Consider the following 25,509-nt stretch of genomic DNA (forward strand, 5'->3'; position numbering starts at 1 on the left):
GATGGCAGCGGAAACCATGCAAGGCACCAACTAGCACATCGGGGGCAATTAGGGGTTCAGTGTCTTGCTCAAGGACACTTCGACAGTAACTCTGGGGGAGCCGGGGTTTGAACTGGCAACCTTACGGTTACCATCCAGGCACTCTACCGCTGAGCCACCGCCGCCCCAACGGGCAACACCTCGTTAAGGTAACACCTTAACGAGCTGCACGCTATGAGCTTGTAGATCTGCTATTTTTCAACAGCTAAAGCATAACATAACGCTTAAAACACCAAAACGGATTCCCGTCTAGAAGGGGTTAAAAGCTGCTCGTTAAGGCAACGACCAATCATCTTCCAGGACCTCCTGAAGCACACTCCAGAGGACCACCCCGACCACGCCTTCCTATTGGACGCCCAGAGGGACATCAAGCGATTGGCCGAGAGGATCAACAAGGGGCGTCGCTCTGCAGAGGAGGCGGAGAAAGAGGCTCGAGTGATGCAGGAGATAGAGGCTCACATCGAGGGCGTGGAACATGTGAGGCTCCTCCCCTTTACCGTAACTATGCTCATAGACTGACCTTTGACCGTAACTATGCTAATAGACTGACCATTTACTGTAACTATGCTCATAGACTGACCATTTACTGTAACTATGCTAATAGACTGACCATTTACTGTAACTATGCTAATAGACTGACCATTTACTGTAACTATGCTAATAGACTATTTACTGTAACTATGCTAATAGACTGACCATTTACTGTAACTATGCTAATAGACTATTTACTGTAACTATGCTAATAGACTGACCATTTACTGTAACTATGCTAATAGACTATTTACTGTAACTATGCTAATAGACTATTTACTGTAACTATGCTAATAGACTGACCATTTACCGTAACTATGCTCATAGACTGACCTTTTACCGTAACTATGCTAATAGACTGACCATTTACCGTAACTATGCTAATAGACTGACCTTTTACAGTAACTATGCTAATAGACTGACCATTTACCGTAACTATGCTAATAGACTGACCTTTTACAGTAACTATGCTAATAGACTGACCATTTACTGTAACTATGCTATAGACTGACCATTTACAGTAACTATGCTAATAGACTGACCTTTTACCGTAACTATGCTAATAGACTGACCATTTACTGTAACTATGCTAATAGACTGACCATTTACTGTAACTATGCTAATAGACTGACCATTTACTGTAACTATGCTAATAGACTATTTACTGTAACTATGCTAATAGACTGACCATTTACTGTAACTATGCTAATAGACTATTTACTGTAACTATGCTAATAGACTGACCATTTACAGTAACTATGCTAATAGACTGACCATTTACTGTAACTATGCTAATAGACTGACCATTTACCGTAACTATGCTAATAGACTGACCATTTACTGTAACTATGCTAATAGACTATTTACTGTAACTATGCTAATAGACTGACCATTTACTGTAACTATGCTAATAGACTATTTACTGTAACTATGCTAATAGACTGACCATTTACTGTAACTATGCTAATAGACTATTTACTGTAACTATGCTAATAGACTATTTACTGTAACTATGCTAATAGACTGACCATTTACCGTAACTATGCTCATAGACTGACCTTTTACCGTAACTATGCTAATAGACTGACCATTTACCGTAACTATGCTAATAGACTGACCTTTTACAGTAACTATGCTAATAGACTGACCATTTACCGTAACTATGCTAATAGACTGACCTTTTACAGTAACTATGCTAATAGACTGACCATTTACTGTAACTATGCTAATAGACTGACCATTTACAGTAACTATGCTAATAGACTGACCTTTTACCGTAACTATGCTAATAGACTGACCATTTACTGTAACTATGCTAATAGACTGACCATTTACTGTAACTATGCTAATAGACTGACCATTTACTGTAACTATGCTAATAGACTATTTACTGTAACTATGCTAATAGACTGACCATTTACTGTAACTATGCTAATAGACTATTTACTGTAACTATGCTAATAGACTGACCATTTACAGTAACTATGCTAATAGACTGACCATTTACTGTAACTATGCTAATAGACTGACCATTTACCGTAACTATGCTAATAGACTGACCATTTACTGTAACTATGCTAATAGACTATTTACTGTAACTATGCTAATAGACTGACCATTTACTGTAACTATGCTAATAGACTATTTACTGTAACTATGCTAATAGACTGACCATTTACTGTAACTATGCTAATAGACTGACCATTTACTGTAACTATGCTAATAGACTGACCATTTACTGTAACTATGCTAATAGACTGACCATTTACTGTAACTATGCTAATAGACTGACCATTTACTGTAACTATGCTAATAGACTGACCATTTACCGTAACTATGCTAATAGACTGACCATTTACTGTAACTATGCTAATAGACTGACCATTTACTGTAACTATGCTAATAGACTGACCATTTACTGTAACTATGCTAATAGACTGACCATTTACTGTAACTATGCTAATAGACTGTTTACTGTAACTATGCTAATAGACTGACCATTTACTGTAACTATGCTAATAGACTGACCATTTACTGTAACTATGCTAATAGACTATTTACTGTAACTATGCTAATAGACTGACCATTTACTGTAACTATGCTAATAGACTATTTACTGTAACTATGCTAATAGACTGACCATGTACTGTAACTATGCTAATAGACTGACCATTTACTGTAACTATGCTAATAGACTGACCATTTACTGTAACTATGCTAATAGACTGACCATTTACCGTAACTATGCTAATAGACTGACCATTTACTGTAACTATGCTAATAGACTGACCATTTACTGTAACTATGCTAATAGACTGACCATTTACCGTAACTATGCTAATAGACTGACCATTTACCGTAACTATGCTAATAGACTGACCATTTACTGTAACTATGCTAATAGACTGACCATTTACTGTAACTATGCTAATAGACTGACCATTTACTGTAACTATGCTAATAGACTGACCATTTACTGTAACTATGCTAATAGACTGACCATTTACTGTAACTATGCTAATAGAATACCTAAAAATCTTCGATTAGGCAATGAGGTTTTATGTGATTTCATGCTGTGAAAAAATATTTGGCTGACTGTAAATTGCTCTTAATATGAATGACCTTTGGTGTGTGTGTGTGTGTGTGTGTGTGTGTGTGTGTGTGTGTGTGTGTGTGTGTGTGTGTGTGTGTGTGTGTGTGTGTGTGTGTGTGTGTGTGTGTGTGTGTGTGTGTGTGTGTGTGTGTGTGTGTGTGTGTGTGTGTGTGTGTGTGTGTGCGTGCGTGCATGCGCCAGATCCTGAACCCTCAGAGGAAGTTTCTCAGACAGGAAATGGTCATGGAAGCGGTAAGGAAGTGATGTCACTGTGATGTTTTTGCATGCAGGATTTTTGGTCGTTTTTACGTGAAAGTCAGTGTAGCCTAAAATACGGCCATAATGGTCCACAGTTGACCTCTTAACCCGCCACGGGTTAGTTTTAACCTTCCACTGGTTAGTTTTAACCTTCCACGGGTTAGTTTTAACCTTCCACGGGTTAGTTTTAACCTTCCACTGGTTAGTTTTAACCTTCCACGGGTTAGTTTTAACCTTCCACGGGTTAGTTTTAACCTTCCACGGGTTAGTTTTAACCTTCCATGGGTTAGTCTTAACCTTCCACGGGTTCGTTTTAACCTTCCACTGGTTAGTTTTAACCTTCCACTGGTTAGTTTTAACCTTCCACGGGTTCGTTTTAACCTTCCACGGGATAGTTTTAACCTTCCACGGGTTAGTTTTAATCTTCCACGGGTTAGTTTTAACCTTCCACTGGTTAGTTTTAACCTTCCACGGGTTAGTTTTAACCTTCCACTGGTTAGTTTTAACCTTCCACTGGTTAGTTTTAACCTTCCACGGGATAGTTTTAACCTTCCACGGGTTAGTTTTAACCTTCCACGGGTTAGTTTTAACCTTCCACTGGTTAGTTTTAACCTTCCACGGGTTAGTTTTAACCTTCCACTGGTTAGTTTTAACCTTCCACGGGATAGTTTTAACCTTCCACGGGTTAGTTTTAATCTTCCACGGGTTAGTTTTAACCTTCCACTGGTTAGTTTTAACCTTCCACGGGTTAGTTTTAACCTTCCACTGGTTAGTTTTAACCTTCCACAGGTTAGTTTTAACCTTCCACGGGTTAGTTTTAACCTTCCACGGGTTAGTTTTAACCTTCCATGGGTTAGTCTTAACCTTCCACGGGTTCGTTTTAACCTTCCACGGGTTAGTTTTAACCTTCCACTGGTTAGTTTTAACCTTCCACGGGATAGTTTTAACCTTCCACGGGTTAGTTTTAATCTTCCACGGGTTAGTTTTAACCTTCCACTGGTTAGTTTTAACCTTCCACTGGTTAGTTTTAACCTTCCACTGGTTAGTTTTAACCTTCCACTGGTTAGTTTTAACCTTCCACGGGTTAGTTTTAACCTTCCACTGGTTAGTTTTAACCTTCCACTGGTTAGTTTTAACCTTCCACGGGTTAGTTTTAACCTTCCACTGGTTAGTTTTAACCTTCCACGGGTTAGTTTTAACCTTCCACTGGTTAGTTTTAACCTTCCACGGGTTAGTTTTAACCTTCCACTGGTTAGTTTTAACCTTCCACGGGTTAGTTTTAACCTTCCACTGGTTAGTTTTAACCTTCCACTGGTTAGTTTTAACCTTCCACGGGTTAGTTTTAACCTTCCACTGGTTAGTTTTAACCTTCCACGGGATAGTTTTAACCTTCCACGGGTTAGTTTTAATCTTCCACGGGTTAGTTTTAACCTTCCACTGGTTAGTTTTAACCTTCCACGGGTTAGTTTTAACCTTCCACTGGTTAGTTTTAACCTTCCACGGGTTAGTTTTAACCTTCCACGGGTTAGTTTTAACCTTCCACTGGTTAGTTTTAACCTTCCACGGGTTAGTCTTAACCTTCCACGGGTTCGTTTTAACCTTCCACGGGTTAGTTTTAAGCTTCCACAGGTTAGTTTTAACCTGCTCTCCCCCCCCTCTCCCCCCCCCTCCAGAAAGCGGTGGGAGGGAAGAAGGACCGCTCTCTGTTCCTGTTCAGTGATCTGTTGATCTGCACCACCTTGAAGAGGAAGAGTGGTTCACTGAGGAGGTCCTCTATGAGTCTGTAAGACTACACTACCCACAATGCCCCACTACACCACACACACACACACACACACACACTGAGGAGGTCCTCTATGAGTCTGTAAGACTACACTACCCACAATGCCCCACTACACCACACACACACACACACTGAGGAGGTCCTCTATGAGTCTGTAAGACTACACTACCCACAATGCCCCACTACACCACACACACACACACACACACACACACACACACACACACACACACACACACACACACACTGAGGAGGTCCTCTATGAGTCTGTAAGACTACACTACCCACAATGCCCCACTACACCACACACACACACACACACACACACACACACACACACACACACACACACACACACACACACACACACACACACACACACACACACTGAGGAGGTCCTCTATGAGTCTGTAAGACTACACTACCCACAATGCCCCACTACACCACACACACACACACACACACACACACACACACACACACACACACACACACACACACACACACTGAGGAGGTCCTCTATGAGTCTGTAAGACTACACTACCCACAATGCCCCACTACACCACACACACACACACACACACACACACACACACACACACACACACACACACACACACACACACACACACACACACACACACACTGAGGAGGTCCTCTATGAGTCTGTAAGACTACACTACCCACAATGCCCCACTACACACACACACACACACACACACACACACACACACACACACACACACACACACACACACACACACACACACACACACACACACACACACTGAGGAGGTCCTCTATGAGTCTGTAAGACTACACTACCCACAATGCCCCACCACACACACACACACACACACACACACACACACACACACACACACACACACACACACACACACACACACACACACTGAGGGCTTATAAGGAGGTGGGGGTAGTCACTAGACATAGGTGTGGGGGGGGTGGGAGGGGAGGTATAGGTTATCAATAGCGGCACCGTACCGTACTGTAAATTATCATACCATGGCATGCCTAATAGTAACCCTATGTCTCTCTCTCTCTGTATAGTAACCCTATGTCTCTCTCTCTCTGTATAGTAACCCTATGTCTCTCTCTCTCTCTCTCTCTCTCTCTCTCTCTCTCTCTCTCTCTCTCTCTCTGTATAGTAACCCTATGTCTCTCTCTCTCTGTATAGTAACCCTATGTCTCTCTCTCTCTCTCTCTCTCTCTCTCTCTCTCTCTGTATAGTAACCCTATGTCTCTCTCTCTCTCTCTCTCTCTCTCTCTCTCTCTCTCTCTCTCTCGCTCTCTCTCTCTCTCTCTCTCTCTCTCTCTCTCTCTCTCTCTCTCTCTCTCTCTCTCTCTCTGTATAGTAACCCTATGTCTCTCTGTCTCTCTCTCTCTCTCTCTCTCTCTGTATGGCAACCCTATGTCTCTCTCTCTCTCTGTATGGTAACCCTCTCTCTCTCTCTCTCTCTCTCTCTCTCTCTCTCTCTCTCTCTCTCTCTCTCTCTCTCTCTGTATGGTAACCCTCTCTCTCTCTCTCTCTCTCTCTCTCTCTCTCTCTCTCTCTCTCTCTCTCTCTCTCTCTCTCTCTCTCTCTCTCTATATGGTAACCCTATGTCTCTCTCTCTGTATGGTAACCCTCTCTCTCTCTCTCTCTCTCTCTCTCTCTCTCTCTCTCTCTCTCTCTCTCTCTCTCTGTATGGTAACCCTATGTCTCTCTCTCTCTCTCTCTCTCTCTCTCTCTCTCTCTCTCTCTCTCTCTCTCTCTCTCTCTCTCTCTCTCTCTGTATGGTAACCCTATGTCTCTCTCTCTCTCTCTCTCTCTCTGTATGGTAACCCTATGTCTCTCTCTCTCTCTCTCTCTCTGTATGGTAACCCTATGTCTCTCTCTCAGGTACTCAGCAGCCAGTATGATTGACACGTCCAGTAAATATAAATTCCTGTGGAAGCTCCCCCTAGAGGACATCCAGATGGTGAAGAGTAAGTTCTGCTCACTAACGTGTCCGTTAGCGCCCCCTAGAGGTGAGGGGTGGGGTGGGATTAGCACCCCTAGAGGGGAGGTGAGGGGTGGGATTAGCACCCTCTAGAGGTGAGGGGTGGGATTAGTGCCCCCTAGAGGTGAGGTGAGGGGTGGGATTAGTGCCCCCTAGAGGTGAGGTGAGGGGTGGGATTAGCACCCCTAGAGGTGAGGTGAGGGGTGGGATTAGCACCCCTAGAGGTGAGGTGAGGGGTGGGATTAGCACCCCTAGAGGTGAGGTGAGGGGTGGGATTAGCACCCTCTAGAGGTGAGGTGAGGGGTGGGATTAGCACCCTCTAGAGGTGAGGGGTGGGATTAGTGCCCCCTAGAGGTGAGGGGTGGGATTAGCACCCCTAGAGGTGAGGTGAGGGGTGGGATTAGTGCCCCCTAGAGGTGAGGTGAGGGGTGGGATTAGCACCCTCTAGAGGTGAGGTGAGGGGTGGGATTAGCACCCTCTAGAGGTGAGGGGTGGGATTAGTGCCCCCTAGAGGTGAGGGGTGGGATTAGCACCCCTAGAGGTGAGGTGAGGGGTGGGATTAGTGCCCCCTAGAGGTGAGGTGAGGGGTGGGATTAACACCTCTAGAGGTGAGGGGTGGGATTAGCACCCCTAGAGGTGAGGTGAGGTGTGGGATTAGCACCCCTAGAGGTGAGGTGAGGGGTGGGATTAGTGCCCCCTAGAGGTGAGGTGAGGGGTGGGATTAGCACCCCTAGAGGTGAGGTGAGGGGTGGGATTAGTGCCCCCTAGAGGTGAGGTGAGGGGTGGGATTAGCACCCTCTAGAGGTGAGGGGTGGGATTAGTGCCCCCTAGAGGTGAGGTGAGGGGTGGGATTAACACCTCTAGAGGTGAGGGGTGGGATTAGTGCCCCCTAGAGGTGAGGTGAGGGGTGGGATTAACACCTCTAGAGGTGAGGGGTGGGATTAGCACCCCTAGAGGTGAGGTGAGGGGTGGGATTAGTGCCCCCTAGAGGTGAGGTGAGGGGTGGGATTAGCACCCTCTAGAGGTGAGGGGTGGGATTAGTGCCCCCTAGAGGTGAGGTGAGGGGTGGGATTAACACCTCTAGAGGTGAGGGGTGGGATTAGCACCCCTAGAGGTGAGGTGAGGTGTGGGATTAGCACCCTCTAGAGGTGAGGTGAGGGGTGGGATTAGTGCCCCCTAGAGGTGAGGTGAGGTGTGGGATTAGCACCCCTAGAGGTGAGGTGAGGGGTGGGATTAGTGCCCCCTAGAGGTGAGGTGAGGGGTGGGATTAGTGCCCCCTAGAGGTGAGGTGAGGGGTGGGATTAGCACCCTCTAGAGGTGAGGGGTGGGATTAGTGCCCCCTAGAGGTGAGGTGAGGGGTGGGATTAGCACCCCTAGAGGTGAGGTGAGGGGTGGGATTAGTGCCCCCTAGAGGTGAGGTGAGGGGTGGGATTAGTGCCCCCTAGAGGTGAGGTGAGGGGTGGGATTAACACCTCTAGAGGTGAGGTGAGGGGTGGGATTAGTGCCCCCTAGAGGTGAGGTGAGGGGTGGGATTAACACCTCTAGAGGTGAGGGGTGGGATTAGCACCCCTAGAGGTGAGGTGAGGGGTGGGATTAGTGCCCCCTAGAGGTGAGGTGAGGGGTGGGATTAGCACCCCTAGAGGTGAGGTGAGGGGTGGGATTAGTGCCCCCTAGAGGTGAGGTGAGGGGTGGGATTAACACCTCTAGAGGTGAGGGGTGGGATTAGCACCCCTAGAGGTGAGGTGAGGTGTGGGATTAGCACCCCTAGAGGTGAGGTGAGGGGTGGGATTAGTGCCCCCTAGAGGTGAGGTGAGGGGTGGGATTAACACCTCTAGAGGTGAGGGGTGGGATTAGCACCCTCTAGAGGTGAGGTGAGGGGTGGGATTGGCTCTGACTATAACACTAATGATAGCTGGGTGTGTCCCAAACTAAGCCCCTCCCACTAACAGTATGTGGGCGTGTCCAAACAGGCTCCGCCCAGCAGGCCACCAACAAGGAGAGCATCCAGAAGCTGATTGGCCGCTTGGACGAGGACCTGAGCACGCTGGGGCAAATCAGCAAGCTGTCTGAGACTCTGACACTCCCCCACCAGGTAATGGACCAATCAGACAGCTGTCTGAGACTCTGACACTCCCCCACCAGGTAATGAACCAATCAGACAGCTGTCTGAGACTCTGACACTCCCCCACCAGGTAATGAACCAATCAGACAGCTGTCTGAGTCTCTGACACTCCCCCACCAGGTAATGAACCAATCAGACAGCTGTCTGAGACTCTGACACTCCCCCACCAGGTAATGGACCAATCAGACAGCTGTCTGAGACTCTGACACTCCCCCACCAGGTAATGAACCAATCAGACAGCTGTCTGAGTCTCTGACACTCCCCCACCAGGTAATGAACCAATCAGACAGCTGTCTGAGACTCTGACACTCCCCCACCAGGTAATGGACCAATCAGACAGCTGTCTGAGACTCTGACACTCCCCCCATCACATTGATTGATTGATTGATTGAAATATGTATTAGCAGTTTGCAGAATTTCAGTACATTTTAAGCACAAACTCAATACAAAGACTGAGTGGACGACCCAATTAAGCATTACACTTGTTTACAACAGGGTCCACATTGTTCAATTCATCAAAACATTTAGAGACGTACAAATAGACACTTCTATGTAGTCAAAGAACAGAACAGGAATTCATCATAAAGGAAGCAAAAAGGGAAAATAAACATATACAGTGAGGGGAAATATACTGTTTGATCAAACCACGTGACTTCCATTGGAAAAGCCTTGAGGCGGCCATGAAACACGGACAGCACAGAGCATGTTGGTCTGGTATGTGTGTACGAAGCATGTTGGTCTGGTATGTGTGTACGAAGCATGTTGGTCTGGTATGTGTGTACGAAGCATGTTGGTCTGGTATGTGTGTACGAAGCATGTTGGTCTGGTATGTGTGTACGAAGCATGTTGGTCTGGTATGTGTGTACGAAGCATGTTCGTCTGGTATGTGTGTACGAAGCATGTTGGTCTGGTATGTGTGTACGAAGCATGTTGGTCTGGTATGTGTGTACGAAGCATGTTCGTCTGGTATGTGTGTACGAAGCATGTTGGTCTGGTATGTGTGTACGAAGCATGTTGGTCTGATATGTGTGTACGAAGCATGTTGGTCTGGTATGTGTGTACGAAGCATGTTGGTCTGGTATGTGTGTACGAAGCATGTTCGTCTGGTATGTGTGTACGAAGCATGTTGGTCTGGTATGTGTGTACGAAGCATGTTGGTCTGGTATGTGTGTACGAAGCATGTTGGTCTGGTATGTGTGTACGAAGCATGTTTGTCTGGTATGTGTGTACGAAGCATGTTCGTCTGGTATGTGTGTACGAAGCATGTTGGTCTGGTATGTGTGTACGAAGCATGTTGGTCTGGTATGTGTGTACGAAGCATGTTGGTCTGGTATGTGTGTACGAAGCATGTTGGTCTGGTATGTGTGTACGAAGCATGTTGGTCTGGTATGTGTGTACGAAGCATGTTGGTCTGGTATGTGTGTACGAAGCATGTTGGTCTGGTATGTGTGTACGAAGCATGTTGGTCTGATATGTGTGTACGAGGCCTCAGCAACCAGACACAAACGTTTGATCAAACCATGTGACTCCCATGTGACTTCTTCTTCTTCTTCTTCTTCTTCTTCTTCTTCTTCTTCTTCTTCTTCTTCTTCTTCTTCTTCTTCTTCTTCTTCTTCTTCTTCTTCTTCTTCTTCTTCTTCTTCTTCTTCTTCTTCTTCTTCTTCTTCTTCTTCTTCTTCTTCTTCTTCTTCTTCTTCTTCTTCTTCTTCTTCTTCTTCTTCTTCTTCTTCTTCTTCTTCTTCTTCTTCTTCTTCTTCTTCTTCTCGTGTCTTTGAGGCATGTGGTTAGACAGAGGTCAGAGGTCATGTGGTTAGACAGAGGTCAGAGGTCATGTGGTTAGACAGAGGTCAGAGGTCATGTGGTTAGACAGTTTCCCATTTCTTTACACAGTCTTTTGCATTATTGTTGAACTCTGCAGGATCTTTTAAACGGCATCGTATGGTCTATGAGGTCTATGAGGACCATACCATGCCTAGTCTAGGCAGAGCTGGGCTAAAATCTAAAATCTTTGTTTCTTCTTCCCCTGTGTGTGTGTGTGTGTGTGTGTGTGTGTGTGTGTGTGTGTGTGTGTGTGTGTGTGTGTGTGTGTGTGTGTGTGTGTGTGTGTGTGTGTGTGTGTGTGTGTGTGTGTGTGTGTGTGTGTGTGTGTGTGTGTGTGTGTGTGTGTGTGTGTTCAGTCGTTGGATGATGTCATCAAGGATCTGATGGCGTGCGTCCACAGAGAGCTCTCAGAGAAGCAATCTGTGGCGTTCAACATGACCCTGCTGCCTACCAAGGTATGATGTCATAATGATGTCATGACCCTGCTGCCTACCAAGGTATGATGTCACAATGATGTCATGACCCTGCTGCCTACCAAGGTATGATGTCACAATGATGTCATGACCCTGCTGCCTACCAAGGTATGATGTCATAATGATGTCATGACCCTGCTGCCTACCAAGGTATGATGTCATAATGATGTCATAATGATGTCATGACCCTGCTGCCTACCAAGGTATGATGTCATAATGATGTCATAATGATGTCATGACCCTGCTGCCTACCAAGGTATGATGTCATAATGATGTCATGACCCTGCTGCCTACCAAGGTATGATGTCATAATGATGTCATAATGATGTCATGACCCTGCTGCCTACCAAGGTATGATGTCATAATGATGTCATTATGATGTCATGACCCTGCTGCCTACCAAGGTATGATGTCATAATGATGTCATTATGACAAAATATGTCAAAATAAAAATCGATTGGAAATTATGAATCAATTTTGATTTGTTTATAATGATATTTTAATTTGAATAAATATATTTTGACACCCCTAAATGGAACATTACACATCCCGGTGTTTGGGGGGGGGGGGGGGATGGAAGGCAGGGCTTTTCAGAGTAAAATCTGTTTCATGAAAATAGTGCCATGGTCTGTTATTGAGAACGTTGACACACGGTCTGTTATTGAACACGTTGACACATGGTCTGTTATTGAGCACGTTGACACATGGTCTGTTATTGAATACATTGACACATGGTCTGTTATTGAGAACGTTGACACATGGTCTGTTATTGAGCACGTTGACACACGGTCTGTTATTGAGAACGTTGACACATGGTCTGTTATTGAGAACGTTGACACATGGTCTGTTATTGAACACGTTGACACATGGTCTGTTATTGAGCACGTTGACACATGGTCTGTTATTGAGCACGTTGACACACGGTCTGTTATTGAGCACGTTGACACACGGTCTGTTATTGAGCACGTTGACACATGGTCTGTTATTGAGCACGTTGACACATGGTCTGTTATTGAATACATTGACACACGGTCTGTTATTGAACACGTTGACACATGGTCTGTTATTGAGCACGTTGACACATGGTCTATTATTGAATACATTGACACACGGTCTGTTATTGAACACGTTGACACATGGTCTGTTATTGAGAACGTTGACACACGGTCTGTTATTGAGCACGTTGACACATGGTCTATTATTGAATACATTGACACACGGTCTGTTATTGAACACGTTGACACATGGTCTGTTATTGAATACATTGACACACGGTCTGTTATTGAACACGTTGACACATGGTCTGTTATTGAGCACGTTGACACATGGTCTATTATTGAATACATTGACACACGGTCTGTTATTGAACACGTTGACACATGGTCTGTTATTGAGCACGTTGACACACGGTCTGTTATTGAGAACGTTGACACATGGTCTGTTATTGAGAACGTTGACACATGGTCTGTTATTGAACACGTTGACACATGGTCTGTTATTGAGCACGTTGACACATGGTCTGTTATTGAGCACGTTGACACACGGTCTGTTATTGAGCACGTTGACACACGGTCTGTTATTGAGCACGTTGACACTTGGTCTGTTATTGAGCACGTTGACACATGGTCTGTTATTGAGCACGTTGACACACGGTCTGTTATTGAGCACGTTGACACATGTTCTGTTATTGAGAACGTTGACACATGGTCTGTTATTGAGAACGTTGACACATGGTCTGTTATTGAATACATTGACACATGGTCTGTTATTGAGAACGTTGACACATGGTCTGTTATTGAGCACGTTGACACATGGTCTGTTATTGAGAACGTTGACACATGGTCTGTTATTGAGAACGTTGACACATGGTCTGTTATTGAATACATTGACACATGGTCTGTTATTGAGCACGTTGACACATGGTCTGTTATTGAACACGTTGACACACGGTCTGTTATTGAGAACGTTGACACATGGTCTGTTATTGAGCACGTTGACACATGTTCTGTTATTGAGAACGTTGACACATGGTCTGTTATTGAGAACGTTGACACATGGTCTGTTATTGAATACATTGACACATGGTCTGTTATTGAGCACGTTGACACACGGTCTGTTATTGAGCACGTTGACACATGGTCTGTTATTGAGCACGTTGACACATGGTCTGTTATTGAGCACGTTGACACATGGTCTGTTATTGAGCACGTTGACACACGGTCTGTTATTGAGCACGTTGACACACGGTCTGTTATTGAGCATGTTGACACATGGTCTGTTATTGAGCACGTTGACACATGGTCTGTTATTGAGCACGTTGACACATGGTCTGTTATTGAGCACGTTGACACATGGTCTGTTATTGAGCACGTTGACACATGGTCTGTTATTGAGCACGTTGACACATGGTCTGTTATTGAGCACGTTGACACATGGTCTGTTATTGAGAACGTTGACACATGGTCTGTTATTGAATACATTGACACATGGTCTGTTATTGAATACATTGACACATGGTCTGTTATTGAATACATTGACACATGGTCTGTTATTGAGCACGTTGACACATGGTCTGTTATTGAGCACGTTGACACATGGTCTGTTATTGAATACATTGACACATGGTCTGTTATTGAGAACGTTGACACATGGTCTGTTATTGAGAACGTTGACACATGGTCTGTTATTGAACACGTTGACACATGGTCTGTTATTGAGCACGTTGACACATGGTCTGTTATTGAATACATTGACACATGGTCTGTTATTGAGAACGTTGACACATGGTCTGTTATTGAATACATTGACACATGGTCTGTTATTGAACACATTGACACATGGTCTGTTATTGAACACGTTGACACATGGTCTGTTATTGAACACATTGACACATGGTCTGTTATTGAGAACGTTGACACATGGTCTGTTATTGAGAACGTTGACACATGGTCTGTTATTGAGCATGTTGACACATGGTCTGTTATTGAACACGTTGACACATGGTCTGTTATTGAGCACGTTGACACATGGTCTGTTATTGAGCACGTTGACACATGGTCTGTTATTGAGCACGTTGACACATGGTCTGTTATTGAGAACGTTGACACATGGTCTGTTATTGAGCATGTTGACACATGGTCTGTTATTGAACACGTTGACACATGGTCTGTTATTGAGCACGTTGACACATGGTCTGTTATTGAGCACGTTGACACATGGTCTGTTATTGAGCACGTTGACACATGGTCTGTTATTGAGCACGTTGACACACGGTCTGTTATTGAGAACGTTGACACATGGTCTGTTATTGAATACATTGACACATGGTCTGTTATTGAGCACGTTGACACATGGTCTGTTATTGAACACATTGACACATGGTCTGTTATTGAGCACATTGACACATGGTCTGTTTTTGAGCACATTGACACATGGTCTGTTATTGAGCACGTTGACACATGGTCTGTTATTGAGCACGTTGACACATGGTCTGTTATTGAACACGTTGACACATGGTTTGTTATTGAGCACGTTGACACATGGTCTGTTATTGAGCACGTTGACACATGGTCTGTTATTGAGCACGTTGACACATGGTCTGTTATTGAACACGTTGACACATGGTTTGTTATTGAGCACGTTGACACACGGTCTGTTATTGAGAACGTTGACACATGGTCTGTTATTGAACACGTTGACACATGGTCTGTTATTGAGCACGTTGACACATGGTCTGTTATTGAGCACGTTGACACATGGTCTGTTATTGAACACGTTGACACATGGTTTGTTATTGAGCACATTGACACACGGTCTGTTATTGAGCACGTTGACACATGGTCTGTTATTGAACACGTTGACACATGGTCTGTTATTGAACACGTTGACACATGGTTTGTTATTGAGCACGTTGACACATGGTCTGTTATTGAACACGTTGACACATGGTTTGTTATTGAGCACGTTGACACACGGTCTGTTATTGAGCACGTTGACACATGGTCTGTTATTGAGCACGTTGACACATGGTCTGTTATTGAGCACGTTGACACATGGTCTGTTATTGAGCACGTTGACACATGGTCTGTTATTGAGAACGTTGACACATGGTCTGTTATTGAATACATTGACACATGGTCTGTTATTGAATACATTGACACATGGTCTGTTATTGAATACATTGACACATGGTCTGTTATTGAGCACGTTGACACATGGTCTGTTATTGAGCACGTTGACACATGGTCTGTTATTGAATACATTGACACATGGTCTGTTATTGAGAACGTTGACACATGGTCTGTTATTGAACACGTTGACACATGGTCTGTTATTGAGCACGTTGACACATGGTCTGTTATTGAATACATTGACACATGGTCTGTTATTGAGAACGTTGACACATGGTCTGTTATTGAATACATTGACACATGGTCTGTTATTGAACACATTGACACATGGTCTGTTATTGAACACGTTGACACATGGTCTGTTATTGAACACATTGACACATGGTCTGTTATTGAGAATGTTGACACATGGTCTGTTATTGAGAACGTTGACACATGGTCTGTTATTGAGCATGTTGACACATGGTCTGTTATTGAACACGTTGACACATGGTCTGTTATTGAGCACGTTGACACATGGTCTGTTATTGAGCACGTTGACACATGGTCTGTTATTGAGCACGTTGACACATGGTCTGTTATTGAGAACGTTGACACATGGTCTGTTATTGAGCATGTTGACACATGGTCTGTTATTGAGCACGTTGACACATGGTCTGTTATTGAGCACGTTGACACATGGTCTGTTTTTGAGCACGTTGACACATGGTCTGTTATTGAGCACGTTGACACACGGTCTGTTATTGAGAACGTTGACACATGGTCTGTTATTGAATACATTGACACATGGTCTGTTATTGAGAAGGTTGACACATGGTCTGTTATTGAACACATTGACACATGGTCTGTTATTGAGCACATTGACACATGGTCTGTTATTGAGCACATTGACACATGGTCTGTTATTGAGCACGTTGACACATGGTCTGTTATTGAGCACGTTGACACATGGTCTGTTATTGAACACGTTGACACATGGTTTGTTATTGACCACGTTGACACATGGTCTGTTATTGAGCACGTTGACACATGGTCTGTTATTGAGCACGTTGACACATGGTCTGTTATTGAACACGTTGACACATGGTTTGTTATTGAGCACGTTGACACACGGTCTGTTATTGAGAACGTTGACACATGGTCTGTTATTGAACACGTTGACACATGGTCTGTTATTGAGCACGTTGACACATGGTCTGTTATTGAGCACGTTGACACATGGTCTGTTATTGAACACGTTGACACATGGTTTGTTATTGAGCACGTTGACACACGGTCTGTTATTGAGCACGTTGACACATGGTCTGTTATTGAACACGTTGACACATGGTCTGTTATTGAACACGTTGACACATGGTTTGTTATTGAGCACGTTGACACATGGTCTGTTATTGAACACGTTGACACATGGTTTGTTATTGAGCACGTTGACACACGGTCTGTTATTGAGCACGTTGACACATGGTCTGTTATTGAGCACGTTGACACATGGTCTGTTATTGAGCACGTTGACACATGGTCTGTTATTGAGCACATTGACACATGGTCTGTTATTGAGCACATTGACACATGGTCTGTTATTGAATACATTGACACACGGTCTGTTATTGAGCACATTGACACATGGTCTGTTATTGAGCACGTTGACACATGGTCTGTTATTGAGAACGTTGACACATGGTCTGTTATTGAGCACATTGACACATGGTCTGTTATTGAGCACGTTGACACATGGTCTGTTATTGAGCACGTTGACACATGGTCTGTTATTGAGCACGTTGACACATGGTCTGTTATTGAACACATTGACACATGGTCTGTTATTGAACACATTGACACATGGTCTGTTATTGAGCACGTTGACACATGGTCTGTTATTGAGCACATTGACACACGGTCTGTTATTGAGCACATTGACACATGGTCTGTTATTGAGCACGTTGACACATGGTCTGTTATTGAGAACGTTGACACATGGTCTGTTATTGAGCACATTGATACATGGTCTGTTATTGAGCACGTTGACACATGGTCTGTTATTGAGCACGTTGACACATGGTCTGTTATTGAGCACGTTGACACATGGTCTGTTATTGAGAACGTTGACACATGGTCTGTTATTGAGCACGTTGACACATGGTCTGTTATTGAGAACGTTGACACATGGTCTGTTATTGAGCACGTTGACACATGGTCTGTTATTGAGAACATTGACACATGGTCTGTTATTGAGCACGTTGACACATGGTCTGTTATTGAGAACATTGACACATGGTCTGTTATTGAGCACGTTGACACATGGTCTGTTATTGAGAACATTGACACATGGTCTGTTATTGAGCACATTGACACATGGTCTGTTATTGAGCACGTTGACACATGGTCTGTTATTGAGCACGTTGACACATGGTCTGTTATTGAGAACGTTGACACATGGTCTGTTATTGAGCACGTTGACACATGGTCTGTTATTGAGCACGTTGACACATGGTCTGTTATTGAGAACATTGACACATGGTCTGTTATTGAGCACGTTGACACATGGTCTGTTATTGAGAACATTGACACATGGTCTGTTATTGAGCACATTGACACATGGTCTGTTATTGAGCACGTTGACACATGGTCTGTTATTGAGCACGTTGACACATGGTCTGTTATTGAGCACGTTGACACATGGTCTGTTATTGAACACGTTGACACATGGTCTGTTATTGAGCACGTTGACACATGGTCTGTTATTGAGAACATTGACACATGGTCTGTTATTGAGCACGTTGACACATGGTCTGTTATTGAGAACATTGACACATGGTCTGTTATTGAGAACATTGACACATGGTCTGTTATTGAGAACGTTGACACATGGTCTGTTATTGAGCACGTTGACACATGGTCTGTTATTGAGCACGTTGACACATGGTCTGTTATTGAGCACGTTGACACATGGTCTGTTATTGAACACATTGACACATGGTCTGTTATTGAGCACGTTGACACATGGTCTGTTATTGAGCACGTTGACACATGGTCTGTTATTGAACACATTGACACATGGTCTGTTATTGAACACATTGACACATGGTCTGTTATTGAGCACGTTGACACACGGTCTGTTATTGAGAACGTTGACACATGGTCTGTTATTGAACACATTGACACATGGTCTGTTATTGAGCACGTTGACACATGGTCTGTTATTGAGCACGTTGACACATGGTCTGTTATTGAACACATTGACACATGGTCTGTTATTGAACACATTGACACATGGTCTGTTATTGAGCACGTTGACACATGGTCTGTTATTGAGAACATTCAGGGCCGCTTTTTAGGTAGTGCGAACGGTGCCTCCGCACAGGGCCTCGCGCATGTTTTTTTTAAGAAACTCTTTCCATCTCAAGAGTCAGAGCTGAAACAGGCAGAGACGGTTATTAGCGCTACGCACGACGCATTTAACTGCCGCGCTATGAGCCTGTAGATCTGCTATTTTTCAATAGCTAAAGTAAAACACAACGTTTAAAAACACCAAAAGGGGTTCCCGTCCTGAATGTGTTGAACAAGTAGCGGGTTTGGCGGGTAAATGTGTTAATATTAACCCTCTCCTCCCCAGATGGAGCTGGAGTCGGCAGAGAGCAGCTTCGTGTTCGAGTTCAGCTCTCCTGACGCCCGCTCGCACTTTGAGCAGGCCTTGGACGAGGCCAAGAGGAAACTAGGTCTGTCTGTCTGTCTGTCTGTCTGTCTGTCTGTCTGTCTGTCTGTCTGTCTGTCTGTCTGTCATACACGGACACGGACATTGCTGGTTGTAGGAGTGGTTGCACCACGCAAAAACAGAGATGCATAAAATGAGTTTAACGTTCTTTAATTCAATCAGATAGGACTTCTCTGTGTGGATGTATGGGCTGTCAATCAGATAGGACTTTTCTGTGTGGATGTATGGGCTGTCAATCAGATAGGACTTTTCTGTGTGGATGTATGGGGCTGTCAATCAGATAGGACTTTTCTGTGTGGATGTATGGGCTGTCAATCAGATATGACTTTTCTGTGTGGATGTATGGGCTGTCAATCAGATAGGACTTTACTGTGTGGATGTATGGGCTGTCAATCAGAGAGGACTTCTCTGTGTGGATGTATGGGCTGTCAATCAGATAGGACTTTTCTGTGTGGATGTATGGGCTGTCAATCAGATAGGACTTTTCTGTGTGGATGTATGGGGCTGTCAATCAGATAGGACTTTTCTGTGTGGATGTATGGGGCTGTCAATCAGATATGACTTTTCTCATTGGATGTATGGGCTGTCAATCAGATGTTCTGTTCTCATTGGCTAACAGCATTAAAGGACCAATGGAATCCTGAGTTTCTGAAGGCCATCCCCATCATGAAGACACGCAGCGGCATGCAGGTGAGAACCAATGACATCGCAGTATGATGCAGGTGAGAACCAATGACATTGCAGTATGATGCAGGTGAGAACCAATGACAATGCAGTATCGCCGTCATACAGTCTGGAGCAACGGAAGCTCTGATCATGAGTCAAATATAAATGCTTCCGTCGTACAGTCTGGAGCAACGGAAGCTCTGATCACGAGTCAAATATAAATGCTTCCATCGTACAGTCTGGAGCAACGGAAGCTCTGATCATGAGTAAAATATAAATGCTTCCGTCGTACAGTCTGGAGCAACGGAAGCTCTGATCATGAGTCAAATATAAATGCTTCCGTCGTACAGTCTGGAGCAACGGAAGCTCTGATCACGAGTCAAATATTAATGCTTCCGTCGTACAGTCTGGAGCAACGGAAGCTCTGATCGTGAGTCAAATATAAATGCTTCCGTCGTACAGTCTGGAGCAACGGAAGCTCTGATCATGAGTCAAATATTAATGCTTCCGTCGTACAGTCTGGAGCAACGGAAACTCTGATCGTGAGTCAAATATAAATGCTTCCGTCGTACAGTCTGGAGCAACGGAAGCTCTGATCATGAGTCAAATATAAACGCTTCCGTCGTACAGTCTGGAGCAACGGAAGCTCTGATCATGATTAAAATATAAACGCTTCCGTCGTACAGTCTGGAGCAACGGAAGCTCTGATCATGATTAAAATATAAACTGGAGCAACGGAAGCTCTATATAAAATAATAATCTAATGATATTTCTTTAACTCTTTCAGTTCTCGTGTGCGTCTCCGAGTCACAGCAGTCCAGACAGCAGCTGTGAGGTGTGGGTGTGTAACAGTGACGGATACGTGGGACAGGTTAGTGCACGCACACACGCACACATGCACGCACGCACGCACGCACGCACGCACGCAGGTGTAATATCACTTTTTTGGGATGTGTGCGCTCTCTGGTGGCTGAAAAGAGAATGTTTGGTGTGTAGGTGTGTCTACTGAACTACGGTTCCCTCTGGTGGTTGTAGTTTTCTGTAGTTTTTACCTGTACTTCCGGTTTGTCTACTGAACATCAGGGAGGAGCCTACAGTTGTAGTTTTCTGTAGTTTTTACCTGTACTTCCTGGTAGGTGTGTCTCCTGAACATCAGATAGGACTACAGTTGTAGTCTTTTTACTTGTACTTCCTGGTAGTTTTGTCTCCTTAACATCAGGGAGGACTACAGTTGTAGTTTTTACCTGTACTTCCTGGTAGGTGTGTCTCCTGGACTACAGCTTAGAGTATATATGAATAGAGAAGACATCCGAGTTCTCCTCCCATCCACTTGCATTAAGTTGCTCAAAAGCGCATGAGGCGATTTCACTCCTCCTTCCGAGTAGGAACAGATTGCATTCTGGGATGGATTGGCCCCAAACACATGAACGCGCTGCCGTTGACTATCATTGCACGTGTTCACGTGCGTTCACGTATGAAACAGCCTTCACGTGTCATCGTGAACGTGCACAATGACAGTCAACGGACCAGCGCGTTCATGTGTTTGGGGTCAGGCTGCAATACCTTCATTCGGCCACTATGTCCATTTCGCCTCAGGGTTTCCTCTGGGTGCCGTCTCTATTCATATATACTCTAAGGACTACAGTTGTATTTTTTTTACCTGTACTTCCTGGTAGGTGTGTCTCCTGGACTACAGTTGTATTTTTTTACCTGTACTTCCTGGTAGGTGTGTCTCCTGAACATCAGGGAGGAGCCTACGGTGGAAGCGTGCATCGCTGTGTGTTCCGCTAGAATCATCTGCATCGCAGCTGTGCCTGGCCTGAAGGGAAGGTACGTGCACGCACACGCGCAAACGCACACGCACCTGGACTACATGTTGTCTCAGTAAGATTGATTGATTGATTGATTGATTGATTGATTGATTGATTGATTGATTGATTGGATCGGTGTGATTGATCTTCCGGTCTCCTAGGGAACGAGGAGCAGAGCCCGCCCCGGCCCCGCCCCCCGGCCACGCCCACAGCCAGCTGATTGACATCTCCATCTCCCAGTACGAGCCACGCCCCCCAGGTGGGTCCTCGTGAATAATTGATTAACCCATTTAGACCTTTTTAAGCGTTATTTTAAACGTTAGCAGATCTACAAGCTAGATCTGTAGATCTACAAGCTAGATCTGTAGATCTGCTATTTTTTACCGTCGTCCGGCAGCCGACAGGCTTCTTTTGTTTAACCCATTTAGGCCTGATGTCGAAATAAAAAGAAACGTTCGCTCTGAAAGAATATATACCTATTCAAAGATTTGTGCCGCATTTTTTACGAATTTTCAAAAATAGCGGACTTACAAGTTCATAGCTTGTAGATCTGCTATTTTTCAATAGCTAAATCATAACATAATGTTTAAAACGTATCAGGGCTCCAGACTAACTTTTTTCATCAACGTCCCGGAACCGTCCCCTCAGACCAGCTCATGAATAGTCAATGAACTCGTTGATGATGTAACTCCTCCTCATTGGTTGCAGCCGCGGCGGGGGAGGAGCTTGTTCCGTTTGACAGCGACGATACGGACGACGAGGACTCTCCTAGCCCCGCCTCCACGCTACAGAGCCAAGCCAGTCACTCTGCCATGTGTAAGAGCACGCGCACGCACACGCACACGCACACGCACGCACACGTGAGAGAAGAGTTTTACGCTTTGATTCCCAACCATTTTCATTTCAAGGAGCCCCATTTTGACATGCATTAGTCTACGGACCGCCGTTTAGTCTACGGACCCCCGTTTAATGGCATTTCTATCTCTGAGACCCCCAATTTATATTGTAAAATCACTGTTAATGTATCCAAACTATCATTTAGCTGGGGACCCCCTGGAACTCCCTCAAGGACCCCTGGGGTCCCCGGGGAAACGCTCAACTAAAAGAAGCGATCTCTCTCTCTCTCTCTCTCTCCCCCGCTCCCATTGTGTGTGGATGTCTCTCTACCAGACGAAGACGGTCCGTGTGGGGGGGGCGGGGGAGGGGTGAAGGACATGGCCACAGAGACCACCAGCAGTGAGGAGGAGCAGGAGTTCCCCCCCGCTGCGCCCCCCAGCAGCAGCAGCAGCGCCACAGCGCCACCCTGTGGTGGGAGGGCGGGCTCTCTCCACCGCCACATGGACCAGGACGTCATCGAGGTAGACGGCCGCGCCATGCGGCGCTCGTCACGAGGCTCGTTCACACGAGCTTCACTGGACGACCTTCTGAGCATCGACCCCGAGGCCTACCAGAGCTCTGTGTGGCTGGGCACCGAGGACGGCTGGTAACTATAACCCTATACCCTATACCCTAACCCTATACCCTAACCCTATACCCTAATCCTATACCCTAACCCTATACCCTATACCAGGGGTACTCAACTGGTGGTCCGCGGTCCGGTCGACCGCGGACCACCTCTTTTTTTTTTTAAGTTAATAATATAAATAACAATTTACAATTTAGGCATTTAGCAGACGCTCTTAATCCAGAGCGTCTTACAATAATCAGGAACAAAAGCATGGGAATACATCACAAAAGCATTTATCATAAAACATGCGTAAGCTAAGAAAGTAACAGTGGAATATCTATATTATGAGTCTATACATATAAGCTATATATATACTACTATGCTATACATATGTACTATGGCGTGCTATGACTATATACAATGCAATTATAGTGCTGTCTACATAACATGCTATAAGTCTGTATCAGATGCTATCTAAGTCTACAGAAATGCTATCTAAGGGGGTAGGGTAAGTGCTATGGGCCATGATGGAGTCTAAAAAGGTGGGTTTTCAGACTACGGCGGAAGATGGTATACATTTCTCATGTGAAATTGCTGCAAAGGCCCCCAAAATGTCCCCCAAGGGCCCCCAAAATTCTGGCATGCGCTACGCGCGCACAGTGTGGCCTGCCAGGGCGTATAACTCCCGGCCTGATTTGGAGTTCCACTCCGGGCCTGCACTCTGCACCCCATTATTGGTTGGTTGGAAGGGGATCTGATTTGTATAAGCTTGGCTTGACCATACTAAACGGGCATAGAGCCCCGCTCTCCGATGGACGCCGCGCATGGGACCGGACCTCGGTCTTATTCAAAAAGATATTTGTGGACCTTCATCATTTCTAGTTGAGGACCCCTGCCCTATACCCTATACCCTATACCCTAACCCCCAGGCCTATCAGAGCTCTGTGTGGCTGGGCACAGAGGAGGGATGGTAACTATAAATGCTAATCCTACTACTACTACGACAGAGAAGGTTCGTTAGCTCTGGAAGCAACTACTCTAGTGCTTGCAAAACGAACAAATAGGCGAGGGTATAAATTTCAGGATGGTATCTGGTGCCTGTGCCGGATAACCCACCTCACGGAGGGGGAAAGACCTTCTTTAATACTTGGTTGTATAAATCTTTCCAATGTGTGTAGTAGTGGCGCCCACACACATTATCAGCTGTTTGAAAAGATTATGGATTTTACAATGAGGTTATATCTTCCCTTCTTCTCTGGAGTCCTGCCTCAAAGCAGACCAGAGGTAGAAAACTGTCGTTCCCTGATGTCATCGCTAGGGACACAGGCATCAGTAAGCAAGAATTGGGGATGGCAATGAAGGACCGGGAAGTCTGGCGTGGCATTGTGAAATCCACGATCTCGACCGCGGTCGAAAAATGATGATGATGACTACTGCTACTGCTACTGCTACTGCTAATGCTACTGCTACTGCTACTGCTAATGCTACTGCTACTGCTAATGCTACTGCTAATGCTACTGCTACTATTACTGCTACTGCTAATGCTACTGCTACTGCTACTGCTAATGCTACTGCTACTGCTACTATTACTGCTACTGCTAATGCTAATGCTACTGCTACTGCTAATGCTACTGCTAATGCTACTGCTACTATTACTGCTACTGCTAATGCTACTGGGTTTGTCTGTCTGTCTGTCTGTCTGTCTGTCTGTCTGTCTATTTTTCTAGCATCCATGTGTACCAGTCTTCAGACAACATCAGGAATCGTAAGAACAGCATGAAGATGCAACACAGCGCCTCCATCCTCTGCATCCTGTGAGTCTGCTGCCCCCTAGTGGACACTGTAGGAACTGCCTGTATGCCCCCTAGTGGACACTGTAGGAACTGTCTGTCTGCCTCTAGTGGACACTGTAGGAACTGTCTGTCTGCCTCTAGTGGACACTGTAGGAACTGTCTGTCTGCCTCTAGTGGACACTGTAGGAACTGTCTGTCTGCCTCTAGTGGACACTGTAGGAACTGTCTGTCTGCCTCTAGTGGACACTGTAGGAACTGTCTGTCTGCCTCTAGTGGACACTGTAGGAACTGTCTGTCTGCCTCTAGTGGACACTGTAGGAACTGTCT

General features: G+C 45.0%; 1 protein-coding gene across 1 annotated transcript in view; it reads left to right on the plus strand.

Annotated features, from left to right (window-relative positions):
• Positions 1-25,509, plus strand: part of arhgef17 (Rho guanine nucleotide exchange factor (GEF) 17) — an 81,300-nt gene that overhangs the window by 43,142 nt on the left and 12,649 nt on the right. Inside the window, exons 20-33 of the mRNA XM_083772462.1 lie at positions 293-516; positions 3,365-3,415; positions 5,095-5,204; positions 7,108-7,193; positions 9,178-9,299; positions 11,507-11,605; positions 19,367-19,469; positions 20,085-20,155; positions 20,919-21,002; positions 21,858-21,961; positions 22,104-22,201; positions 22,651-22,758; positions 23,113-23,425; positions 25,117-25,203. Of these exons, the coding sequence (XP_083628588.1) occupies positions 293-516; positions 3,365-3,415; positions 5,095-5,204; positions 7,108-7,193; positions 9,178-9,299; positions 11,507-11,605; positions 19,367-19,469; positions 20,085-20,155; positions 20,919-21,002; positions 21,858-21,961; positions 22,104-22,201; positions 22,651-22,758; positions 23,113-23,425; positions 25,117-25,203 (1,660 nt within the window). The remainder of the gene's footprint in view (positions 1-292; positions 517-3,364; positions 3,416-5,094; positions 5,205-7,107; positions 7,194-9,177; positions 9,300-11,506; positions 11,606-19,366; positions 19,470-20,084; positions 20,156-20,918; positions 21,003-21,857; positions 21,962-22,103; positions 22,202-22,650; positions 22,759-23,112; positions 23,426-25,116; positions 25,204-25,509) is intronic.

This window comes from Protomyctophum parallelum, assembly GCF_964188405.1.
Source record: "Protomyctophum parallelum genome assembly, chromosome: 9".
In the NCBI taxonomy this organism is placed as follows: domain Eukaryota; kingdom Metazoa; phylum Chordata; class Actinopteri; order Myctophiformes; family Myctophidae; genus Protomyctophum; species Protomyctophum parallelum.